General features: G+C 39.7%; 1 protein-coding gene and 1 pseudogene across 1 annotated transcript; both read left to right on the top strand.

Annotated features, from left to right (window-relative positions):
- The first annotated feature begins 271 nt into the window (after positions 1–271).
- Positions 272–12328, top strand: LOC106913641 (nuclear factor 7, brain-like). The gene is made up of 3 exons (XM_088011219.1): positions 272–436; positions 508–539; positions 10527–12328. The coding sequence occupies exons 2-3, from the start codon at positions 525–527 to the stop codon at positions 11898–11900; spliced, it is 1389 nt and encodes a 462-aa protein (XP_087867345.1). The 5' UTR covers positions 272–436; positions 508–524; the 3' UTR covers positions 11901–12328.
- On the top strand, positions 7107–8124 carry LOC148156293 (zinc finger BED domain-containing protein 4-like; annotated as a pseudogene).
- Positions 12329–13053: the final 725 nt, after the last annotated feature.

Here is a 13053-nt window from a genome sequence, read left to right as displayed (position 1 = left end):
AACATCATTTTCACCTCCAGAGTCTGAAACTGACAGAAAAACAGCAAACAGAAGGAAACTGAACATGAAATGTGTTCATTTGAATTTCATAGATAGTGGAAGAGTTTTATGAGAGGAAAATATATTTTCACTTAAAGCAGAAACAAAGTCATGAATCAGAAAAGCTGTAGTGTTTTAATAAAACTGCAGATTAAGATTAAATCCTCTAGAGGGCGCCACATCTCCGCCTAAAGCCTGATTCAAACAGGAAAACCTGGAAAAACCAGGAAACAGTTTAGAGAGAAACTCACTGAGTAAACACCCTGAGGATGAACTCTGACTCCTGCCTTCGTCTCCGACTGAAATCAAACTAACACTGAACAAGGAGAGCAGAGAGAGAACTGAGCAACTAGACGCTGGAACACAGACTGCTGCAGGAGGAAACAAGCAAATCAAAGTAAGTTCATAAAGTTTCTACAGGAGAGAAACTGACTTCCTGGTTTGACTTTCTGTCTGCTGTGGTTTCAGCTTCACTCTGAGACAAAATGGCTTCCAGATCAAATATTTGATACATAGTACAGAGAATCTAAATAATAAAAAATAGGATGAGAAATAACATTACAGAGAAATATTTAATTACTTCATAATGATGAATAATATGATGATTTTATTAATATGAAGTTTTCTTTGTTAAATTAAATAAAGCTCTGAGGATTTCTAGTACATCAACTCCTGGTAATGATCAAATCAGTTATAATATGTTAATCTTAGTGATGTGAGTAAATAAATATTATTATAATTGTATAATAAGATGTGGGAGGAAGGGATTTTACCTGATGAATGAAAAAATATATTATTCCTATTTGTAAACCTGGCAAAGATCCAAATTCAGCTGAAAGTTACAGACCAAAAGCTTTAACATCATGTTTAGGTAAAATTATGGGAAAAAGGTAAATAATAGATTATTTTACTTTTTAGAATCTAAGGAGAAAATTAAATCTTATCAGTTTGGATTTAGAAAAGACAGAAGTGGAAAAGATCCATCATCATGTCTGGAACATGAAATTAGACGGGCCAGATTAATAAAGAGAGATTGATGGCAGTAAAAGGATTATGACATGTTGTGGAAAGAAGGGCTGTGGATTAAATTAAACTAATGGGTATAAAGGGATAGAATATATAGGTGGATAGAAAAATTTAACTGAAATATTAGAGATGAAATAGGTGGGGAAATAAGTTGAAAGTATTAAGTTGAAAATGTAACAAGGCAGTGTTATGAGTCCTGTGTTATTCATTATAACGATTAGTGATAGTTTTAGTAGTATAGATAAATCTGTTGGTGTTTCACTATTTGCAGATGATGACAATATTTGGAAAAGGGGAAAAAATAATTTATAAACAGGAAAATACAGGAAGCATTAAATAGTGTAGAGGCTTTAAGTGGAGATTTAGATTCTCAACATTAAAGTCTAAATTAGTTGTTTTCACAAATAGAAAATTAAATATTAATGTGAGTCTTAAATTATATGGGAATATGGGAATATTATAGGAAGGACAGATGAGATTAAATATTATTCACACAATTGTATGCTGTGTGAATGTTTTGCTCAATCTGATTGGCTGGTTTTAATTAAACCTAACACCAGGTTTTATGGCCTGAATTTGTGGTGTCTGTTCTTCAGATCTGGTTCCTGAACATTTGCATCTCAAAGCTCCTGGTGGAATAAATTTGCTGTTTCTCCAACCCAGCGGAACCAAAGGATTGTATTGCATGATGTGACCTCATAACATGAAACCAGAGATGTTTGGCTGATACTGAAGAAGACTGAAGGTCTTCAGTCTTCATGTTGGCTCTGCCAGATAAAGCATGAAACCAGTGGTCTAGTTCAGCAGGAGCTGGTCTGCTGTCTGGACCTCAGGTCGTCCATCAGTTCATATCATCTGTTTCTGTCTGTGCAGGTGAACCACAGACTGCTGAACACCAAGAACCACAGACTGCTGAACACCAAGAACCACAGACTGCTGAACACCAAGAACCACAGACTGCTGAACACCAAGAACCACAGACTGCTGAACACCAAGAACCACAGACTGCTGAACACCAAGAACCACAGGAAATGGCCTTAAACCCACGGAGAAGATGGAGCAAAGATCTTCCACCTCATCTGTGTGAACTGATGAATGAACTGATAGCAGAGGCACCTTCATTCATTCAGCTGTTTGACCAACATGAAACTGAGATGAGAGATATTGTAACAAGGTTCAAAGAGATTTCAGCAGAAGTTAAAAATATGCAGGAGAAGGTGAACACAGTCAGACCAGTAGCAGCTGTGGCTGGAGGTGTAGGATTGTGTCTTGCTGTTTTCACTGGAGGGTTCAGTTTAGTTGCTGCTGGTCTTGCAGCAGTTCCTGTTGTTGGAACAAATGTGACCAAAATCTATGTAGAGAGACAAAAGGCTCAGGAGGCTGAGGGGCTGGGGAAACGATTCATGGAGATAATCAAACCTCTGACAGAAAAGCTGGAAGAGATAAAGAGGACATGTGAAAAGTTGGAGGAAGAATCATCTGTAGCTCTGGCAAATTATGCTCTGAGAGACGTGGAGCATTTTCTGGTTCTGCTTGCAAAGGTGAAAGAGATCAAGGAGATGAGTGTAGGCATGTTGTTTGTACTGGTTTCAGTGCAGAATATAATTCTTACACTGATAGCACTGTTCAGTGTCTTCAATGTCTTTTCAACCCCTGAAGCAGATGAGAAGCTGAGACAGGCCATCATAGCCTCAGCTGATCAGAGTGAGAAAGTTACTGAAGATTTTGTAAAGATGAAGGAAAAACTCAGAGAGTTTACAGGAGAATAATCAGACCCTGATGAGCCTGGAGATGTTCTGGTTTCTTATAATTTCCTGTTTATTGTATTTTACAGCTACAGATTCTGTGCAGTTTGATTATGAAAACATAAAGTATGAAATAAACTCTTCAGATCAGCACAGGACAACTGTCCTTCACATGTAAATACTGTAAATATTACAGTAATATCTGGTTATTAACCAGATTGCTGAGTTCACAGACTATCAGGTGTTTTAAAATGTTTATTAAATCCAACATTCATTGTCTCTGAAACAGATCGTTTCATGTTTTCACTTTTAAAGTTCTGTGAGATTTTAGTTTTTATCTTCTGATCATGTAATCAAATAAAGTTCTTGGAATAATTGATCTGGTCAGCCTCTTTCTTTACTTCTCTGTAAGTTTGTTTCCGCCTCCACCACCAGGGGCGCTGTTGATGACGTTTCCTCAGAGAGAGACAGTTAGAGGTGCAGAAGAAGTCTGGTTCTTCCTACTAAAACCTAAGAACAGGAAGGACAGGATGACATCAGCCCTGTTGTCATCAAGAGAAATAAGAGAAAATTGGAGATGATGAAATGGTGAAGATTTAGAGAGATGGAAATTTATTGATAGTTTGTAAAAAAAAGAGCAAAAAAAAGGCTTCAAATGTGGATATCAGTAAAAATACTTGGAGAAAAAAAATCACAGGAGAAGACAAAAAATTTGAGTGATTTATGGAATCGTTCTAAATTATAGAAGGTGCAAAAGTGAAGAAGTTGAACATATTATTAAAAACAATAAATAGAGAAAAAGCAGGGAGTTTGTCCATCCTTACTGAGTTTGAAGAAAAAGAGTTACCAAAAATCATTGAAATAGATTTTCTCAGTTTTCAGGTCAGATTTTTTATCCCTCCATCACTTCGGTGTTTCAGATGTCAAAGGTCACATAGCAGCAGTTAGTAAAGGGAAGTAAAGATGTCTAAAATGTGGTGAAGATCATAAATTAGAAGAATGTAAAGAAGAAGCGCAAGAAAAATGCTGTAATTGTGGAGGGAAACATAGTTACATGTGGAGGATGTGAGGTAAAGAAGAGGGAAAAAGAAATCATACAGATTAAAATGACTAAAAACACAAGCAGCAGTGAAAAATGTGAAGGAACAGAAAACGAGAGATTGAACAAACAGTGAGTCAAACTACACAGCAAAGCAAAGAACAGAAGGAAATGTGACAATATCAGTAGAAAAACTAATATTATCCATAGCCCCTGTTATCAACTGCAGTGACCAAGCAGCACAAAACTGAGAAGAATAATAGTGAGAGGAGCTGAAAGGTTTGGGTTTAAAGAGGGATCATGGGAGAATATAAATAAAAAAGTTGGAGGTAGATGTCAGACCAGGACCAACAAAATAGTTCATATTACAATAAATGCTAGAAGTTTAATCACTAACTTACAGGAACTTAAATGTTATATTGAAAAACAACCAGAAATTATTTGTGTTCAGGAAACATAAAAACAACATTATATTTTGTGATTAAAGGATATGACAGGAAGGAGTGGAATATTTAGAAAGTAGATAAATAATAAATATAAATATTTTTCACTTATTATTTATTAAGAATAAATAATAAATATATCATATTTATTTATAATATATAATAAATAAATAATGACACTGATTCTTTTTTTTTTTTTTTTTTTAAATAAGCGCAAATATTCAAGTTTCAGATAAATTTTTTTATTCAAATTCTGATGGCACATATTTACTTCCATAACTGGGTTTCATTGAAGTTCTGAGAAGTGAAACGGAGAACCGGACACAAAGTCCTTCACCAGTAGGGGGCAGTAAAGGCCCTGTAAGTTGGTTGCCGTCCATCTTCAGACGGTAAAAGAAGAGGATGAACTTTCCCGGCGCTCCGGTCCAAGTGACGGTAAACAAGCAGAGAAATCCTGTTCTATTACTTCCAAGTGTTTCCTAACCGTGTAGTTTATATCACAACACTTCAGTATTTATTCATTTATGTAGTTTGTGATCAATTTAAGCAGTTTTATCTGGATCACGTTGCTGTACCAGACAATACCAATGCACGCGAGCATCACAGCTAACTAGCTAGCTACTTGACGCCATCTTGGCTAGTCTCGTAATGCGGTTTGATACTGGGTCAATTTAACCCTTTGTTAGGTTTTCATGGCGGTTAAAATAAGTAGTAAGTAGCTAAGCAAGGCGGATAGCATTGCTTTTGTTCACAACATTTAGCATATAAGCTACATGGGAGGTTCCTGGTTCTGTATAATGTATTTTAGTTGGTGTTTTGTTAACTCCATTTTTTCTGGCAGGTCAAAGGTCATCAGGGAGATATCGGTGCAGTTTCCCTGGAAATCCCTCCATGTTAAAGAAGCACAAAGCGTTACTGTCTCTGCTGGATCGACCCATAAACAAGTGAGAGACTAAAGGATGAAAGTCAGTTTGTAGTTATCTTGATAGAAAGGTGAACATTTTGAGAGTACGCTGTGAGCAGTGTCATGTTAACAAGATCTTAAAATTCACCCTTCTGACTTTTTAAAACCTGTTTTTAGAACAGCTCCTTGACATGATCCACTCATAAGCATGAACACATTGCCCCATCTTCACAGAAATAGCTCCACAGACATGTAGCTAAGATATTTATCAGAAAGACTCAAATCTATTGTTCCAGGTGAGAGGTAACAGAAATGTCCCTCCTCAGTCTCAGAGTTGCAGCTGTGTCCTCCATTAAGCTGACAGTCTTCAGCTCTGGATCCATTGTTCTAGGGCAGGTGGATGTGGTTTCAGCCAGTTTGCAGTAATAACCTGATGAGCAATTAACACAAGGGCTTCAACATATAAACTATGAATTTCTCCAGTAGCAATGTTTATATCATCTAAAACAGTGTTTCTCAACCCTGGTCCTCACCGCCCCCCTGTACTGCATGTTTTAGGTATTTCCCTTCTGCCACACACCTGAGTTGTATCTCTGGGTGATTAACAGGCTTCTGCAGTACTTGATGGTCATGCAATCATTTGAATCAGATGCTCTGGAATAGAGGCACATCTAAAACATGCAGAGCAGGGGGGCGGTGAGGACCAGGGTGGAGAAACACTGATCTAAAACTAAACGGTGAATTTCAAAGGTTGTAGTGAAGTTTAATATTTTCCCTGCTTCTCCTTTTACAGTTTCACAATAGAGTTTTACCATAGGACACTCCCAAAATATGTGGGAAAAATCCTCCATGTGTCCACATTTCTACCAGCAGAGGGCGCTAGCATTACCATCATAACTGGGTATTACCATTGGGGTTTAAAAAATCTCATTCTTAGTTTCCAGCTAAACTCTCCCCAGTTTGGACTGGGGCTGAAACGATTCCTCTAATAATTCGACGACCTCGATTACTGAAAATCCTCGAGGTAAATTAATCTGCCTCGAAGCTTCGTTAATTAAATTGTAATCAATGAAACTGTTAAAACTATTCAGCGCACTGCGGTGTAGCCAGAAGGCTTTTGTGTTGCACAATGCAAACGTTTGAAGCGTTTGTGCCATAGTTTGTAGCTACAGAGGGAAACGGAGAATGTTTAGAAGAAGGAATGAAAGCGACAAAAACTGTTGGGGAACATTTTAGGCTAAAGAGAAAAGACAACAGAGCGCAATGCATCCACTGCAAAGCAGAATTGACGAACCACAGCAGCTCATCATGCAGCATCTGAAGAGGAAACAGCCGCTGTTTGCATCGAATTCGTCCACATTTTAACAGGTATCGTTTATGTTCTCTTTGCTAAATATGTTAATCTAAACGTGTGATAATCTGTCATGTTATAAATGTAAACTGAGGCGTATTGTTTGCTAATGTTTCATCTACCGACTAAACATAGCAGCTACTTGGTGTCTGTAAATTGTGTGAGTGAAAAAACTATCCAGGACTTTATGAAAGTTTAACAATAAAAGCTGCAGCCACAGATTGAAGGCATAAACTGGAACACATTTATTTAATGCTGTTCTTCCATTCTAACTTAAATTGAATATTTAGGGTGAATATTTAGTTAGTAGGTTTTTTCTTGCTACTGTATCAAACCTCCCACATAAATGAAAGTTTTAAATCCATAAATAAAGTATAACTGACTTCCTAAAGCTACTATGGTTGCAGCAGAGTTATCAGAAAGTGTAGATTCTCCCTTAACAATATTATCTAATGTTATCTAATGAAGATCACCTGAAATATATTTATTAAGGCCTAACAAGGAACAACCCAGTAATAATTTTCTCGTGCTTCTTTTCAGTAAATGGAAGAGTCGTACGATGAACAGCTTCGTTCAAATGGTTCCAGGATGTTGGGTTGTCCAAGCAGCTCAGTTCACAAACAGCATTTAAACCTGATCATCTCAGACATGCAGCCGCTGTCCGTGGTGGAGGATGAAGGACTCCAGAAGATGATCTCCACCTTCAGTCCACATAATGTCCTTCCTTCCAGAAGCTACTCTGTAAAAACGGTGGAGAAAAAGTATGAAGAAATCAGAGACGAGTTGAGAAACATCCTGAAGAGACGGCAGCTTTGCTCTCAGCAGACATTTGGACCAGTGTTGCCACAGAGGTGCATCTTGGGATGACAGCCACTTTCTTAGAGAGGACTGGAAAATGGAGCCCCTCCGTCTGACAACATGAAGAAAGACACACAGCAGCAAACATGCAGAGTGGCTGGAAGATGTTATTGCAAAGTTTGATGCTCCATCTGAGAAAGTCACAGCTGTCATCCAGGATAATGGTGCCAATATTGTAGCAGCAGTGAAGATTTAGGCAGAAGAGCATAAGTGGGTATCTGTGCAGAGTGCAGGGCTCACCCTGAACTTGGTGGTACAGATCGCTCTGAAGAGCAACCAGAGCATCTCTAAGTGTGTGGCAGCTGCAGTACGTCTTGTTAAACATTTAAAAAAGTGAACTGGCTTGGACAAAGCTGGAGGATGAGCAGCAGCAGATGGGCACAGCATCACACATGCTCATCCAAGATGTAGGCGCTCGTTGGAACAGGACTTTCCACATGATGTCCAGGCTGCTGGAGCAAAGATGGCTGATAACTGCTGCACTGTCTGACCCAGCATTGCTGCCACCAGGAAAACTCTACCTTGGTCTTTAGCCCCAATAGGGGGATGTTATGGAGGAGGTCAGCAAGGCTCTTCAGCCATTTGAAGAAGCAGTAATGTTTCTGCGTGGGAGAGACTATGTTACTGTTGGGTCTGGAAACCTGGAACAGTCATGGAACACAGACACAAATGAGAGAGGAGACGTGAATAAGGTTTTACTGGTGAGGAGAGCAACATGAAGGAGATCTCAGTTAGTCAGTTTTCTGCTGCTCTGAGTCTCTTCCTGCCTCGTTTATCAGAGATTATGGTCCCTGGTTACACAGATTGAGACTGGCTACAGGGGTGGGGGGCAGCGCAGTCTCAATCACATTCCAGTTAACACAAAAACAATCAGAACACTGCATTGAGCCGCGCTTCAACTGATTCTGGTTATGAAGGTACAGACAGGCCGAGCTGCAGCTCATCGCGTGAAGCAGAATATTCTGACCTGTCGCTTCTGCAGCTCGCTGCACTGCACACAGAGAGATTAAAAAGGTACCAGGTCATCACACCACACTAGCATAGAGGAGATAAAATATAAGCTAAATATTCCAACAGTTACTCTCTCTGCACTTCCACAACTTGGGCAAAGCCTCAACAAGTCCATACAGGCCCAAGGTTTTGAGACCAAGCTTAAGTGATGACACAGATCCCAAGATGGGAGAGACTGTTTATGTCGGCCTCAGTCCTCAAACTCTGTCCTACTTACTGCTGCTTTAGATCCCAGATTTAAGAAACTTGGGTTCTTGGGGAAAAGCACTAAGTGCTGTCCAGATCACAAACCAAAGAAAAGCATTAGATGTCTGGTAAGATCTCCGCCCCGTTATGGGAATAATACAGAACACGGCGTTGATGGCTACCCCTGAAAATTTAAGCATATTTGGTCCAAACTCAATAAATTAAGTGACATTGGCTATTTTGATAACGTCATCCTCCTATCTGAAATGATATTTACTTAGAGCATACCTTATGGTCCACAAGAAATCCTCAGTTTGTTCTCACCAGTCTCAGATGAAACTTTTACATCTGCATCGGATAATCCTGCATCCCCACGTCTCCTGCTGTTGTCTCTTTGGCTCCAAGCCTCTCTGGACAGCTCCGTCTCCATCTTCTCCCTCTCGCTCACCTTCACCGAGACGCCCAGCTGCTCCAGCGTCGGTACAGCGTCAGACAGTGCAGGGAAAGTTTTGCTGCCACTTTCCAGGTTGATTCTGAGTTGAGCCGAGAAGCGGCATTTTGCCTGAATCCCTTTTTCCTTAAGCTGCTTGATTACACCCCGCAGTCACGCTCTCTGTTTGAACCTCTGGAGATTAATCCTGATCCAAATGTATTGTTTTGCCCTAAAAGACGACTTGTTTTTGTGACCATGCTTATCTTCGTACGGCTTCTTTCACAGTGTAATCCAGGAAACGGACCATGGTGGTGGATCTGTGTCAGCTGCTGTGAGCCCCAGACGATGCGCTCTTTCAATGCGTACATCTTCCAGGGAAGAAGCGAGGTTTTAATGAGCTCTTTCTTGAAACTGATCACGTCCTGCTTCTCACATCCCTGTGGGACTTGGTAGATTCTGAGATTGTGACGACGCAGACGGTTCTGAAGGTAATCACACTGGTTAGTGAGCGCAGCCTCGTGTCTCAGAACATACCGAAGCGCTCTCTCATTTCGCTGGCTGGTGTCTTCTGCCACGCTGATTCGGCCTTCTTATAAAACAGATGAATATGAATTATGTAAGGTTTATTTGGTAGGTTCGCATTAAAATCATCTACAAAAAGTAAATGGAATTTTGTCATGTAATAAAATCACATAAATCTTAAAAGTTAAATATTTATGTGAGTTTCTGACAGTTTGCAGTCAGAGCAATGATTGTGTTGCTCTTTGCCAGCTTGGATGGAGGAGGAGACACTGAATCATTACTGGGTGTTTCTGATGCTGCAATAGCTGCTATTTTTATTTCCTTAATGTGTTCTTCTTTTCTGGTTTTACTTTGGGTTTACATTTAAAGACCTTTCTGTAATATTTACAGTATTTTCAGCTACAGTTAAAAAAATGGCAGGGCTTTTATCAAATTTTAATCAAAACATTTCTGATTCTGGTTTAAAATTTTCTGAAAATATGAAAGATTTCCTCAACACCAAACATCATTTTCACCTCCAGAGTCTGAATCTGACAGAAAAACAGCAAACAGAAGGAAACTGAACATGAAATGTGTTCATTTGAATTTCATAGATAGTGGAAGAGTTTTATGAGAGGAAAATATATTTTCACTTAAAGCAGAAACAAAATCATGAATCAGAAAAGCTGTAGAGTTTTAATAAAACTGCAGATTAAGATTAAATCCTCTAGAGGGCGCCACATATCCACCTAACGACTGATTCAAACAGGAAAACCTGGGAAAACCAGGAAACAGTTCAGAGGAAAAAACTCACTGAGTAAACACCCTGAGGATGAACTCTGAACCCTGCCTTCGTCTCCGACTGAAATCAAACTAACACTGAACAAGGAGAACAGAGAGAGAACTGAGCAGCTAGACGCTGAAACACCGACTGCTGCAGGAGGAAAAACAAGCAAATCTTCACTCTGAGACAAAATGGCTTCCAGGTCAGACGATGATCTCTGCTGTCCGGTCTGTCTGGAAATATTTAAGGATCCGGTTCTTCTGTCATGCAGCCACAGCTTCTGTAAGGAGTGTCTGCAGAAATACTGGAGAGAGAAACCAGGAAGAGAGTGTCCAGTTTGTAAAAGGAGATCTTCTAAAGCTGAACCACCTTTTAATCTGGCTCTGAAGAATCTGTGTGAGTCTTTGTTACAGCAGAGAAACCAAAGAGCTTCAGAGGGTCTCTGCTCTCTGCACTCTGAGAAACTCAAACTCTTCTGTCTGGACCATCAGCAGCCAGTGTGTCTCGTCTGCAGAGATTCAGAAAAACACACCGAGCACAGATTCAGAGCCATTGATGAAGCTGCTCAGCAACACAGGAAGAAAGTTCAGGAAACTCTGGAGCCTTTAAAGGAGAAGCTGGAGCTCAGGAAGAAAGTTCAGGAGGAGTTTGATCAGACAGCAGAACACCTGGAGGTCCAGGCCCGACACACAGAGAGGCAGATTAGGGAGCAGTTTAAGCAGCTTCATCAGTTTCTAGCAGAGGAAGAGGAGGCCAGGCTGGCTGCACTGAGGGAGGAAGAGGAGCAGAAGAGAGGGATGATGAAGGAGAAGATGGAGGCTCTGAGCAGAGAGATAGCAGCTCTTTCAGACACAGTCAGAGCCACAGAGGAGGAGCTGAGAGCTGCAGACGTCTCATTCCTGCACAACTACAAGGCTGCAGTGGAAAGAGTCCAGCGCTGCCCCCTGCTGGAGGATCCACAGCTGCCCTCAGGAGCTCTGATAGACCAGGCCAAACATCTGGGCAACCTGGCCTTCAACATCTGGAGCAACATGGAGACCATGGTGACCTACACTCCTCTGGTTCTGGACCCAAACACGGCTGGTCCATCAGTCCATCTGTCTGAAGATCTGACCAATGGGAGGAGAGGAGAGAAACAGCAGCTTCCTGGTAATCCAGAGAGGATTGGTAATTACTGCTGGTCTGTTCTGAGTTCTGAGGGTTTTAACTCAGGGAACCACAGCTGGGATGTTGATGTTGGAGACAGTTCATACTGGAGCCTTGGTGTGTTAGAAGAGTCTGTTAAGAGGAAAGGAAGCATAAAGTCTGGATGGTTGTATATACTCTTCTATTTTGGTCAATGCTCAGCACATTCTTCTCCAGGTCCTTCCATTGGTCTCTCAGTCCAGAAGAATCTCCAGAGGATCAGAGTGAATCTGGACTGGGACAGAGGAAAACTGTCCTTCTCTGATCTGGATACTAACACACACATACACACCTTCACACACACCTTCACTGATAGGATGTTTCCGTACTTCTCCACTGATAAAACAGTAAAGATCGAACCGATGAAGATCTCAGTGATGAAGCAGCAGCTCTGATGATCTCAGCATGAAGATCAAAGTCCAATAAAAACTTATTGATCAGATTGAAACTCTGAGTTTTAAAGAGGAAACTGGAGACGATCTGATCATCTGGAAACTTCTTCATCTGTGATCAGATTCAGATTCATCTCCAGGCTGCAGGAAGCAGCAGGGCAGCGTTAAATCCCATGGTTCATATCTCAAATTAAGGTAGTAAATCGGATAAAACCGAACCTGGCTTCTTTTTAAACACTGCAGTACTGCGTGTCGCCGCTGGGTGTCGCTCTATCTCCATTTTTTATTCCTGCTTGTCTAACGGAGCAGATTAAGATCAACCTGATTATCTACAGGAAGTCAAACATTGGTTGGTTCTCATCCGGTTTATTGTCCTCCATCTTTTAAAACATCTGTATTGTTTTGGTTTTCATTAAACTGAAGAACATCGATTTGTTTCAGCCTCATCATGTTCTGACTGGGTTTTTATTCTCCTGGCAGTTCCCAGGTTCCTGTTCCTAAATATGTATCTAATAAATAAATACTTTTCATAATGACACAATTAAAGATACAATGTAAATAGATTAAAAATAAAATTGAGTATGCGAGATTCTAATGTTTTAATATTAATGGCAGTGAAGTGTTTGATTTGGTGTTAGAATCAGAAACAATGAAATATGTTAATAATGCTACTAACTATTAAAATTATTTTAACAAGATTTGCTTTAAATAATCCAAAACTTCACAGCCAAAACTTCTTTATCATCTGTGTCTGAAAGTTAAACTCCAAACTTTTATTCTTTTTTTTAAAGGAATTAACTTAAAGAATAAAGAAATAGAATTATAAGTGATGCTTTTAAATATTTTTATTGGTAAATTTAACATATTAAAACTTTGTAGCATATAAAACGGATCCATTCTGGACATTTTACAAACATTTTTCATCTAAATATTCATTAATTAGTGAAACTTGGGGTTGTATTTTAAAAAATAATCTCAATATTCTGGCCATAAAGAGAAAATAAAGTAGAAACTTTAAAATAATTTCAACCTTTTTCTTTCAGTTACATTAAACTTGAGTTAAGTTTAAATCCACATGCAGAATGACCAGGAATGTCCACCAGGGGGCAGAGTTCACCGCACAAACAGCCGTTCATAGATTCCAACAGGGATGTTC

Source organism: Poecilia mexicana, unplaced genomic scaffold (genome assembly GCF_051168715.1).
Source record: "Poecilia mexicana isolate PSO_F unplaced genomic scaffold, ASM5116871v1 scaffold_12, whole genome shotgun sequence".
Lineage (NCBI taxonomy): Eukaryota > Metazoa > Chordata > Actinopteri > Cyprinodontiformes > Poeciliidae > Poecilia > Poecilia mexicana.
The sequence above is the reverse complement of the archived record's forward strand: the minus strand, read 5'-3'. Positions and strand labels throughout refer to the sequence as shown.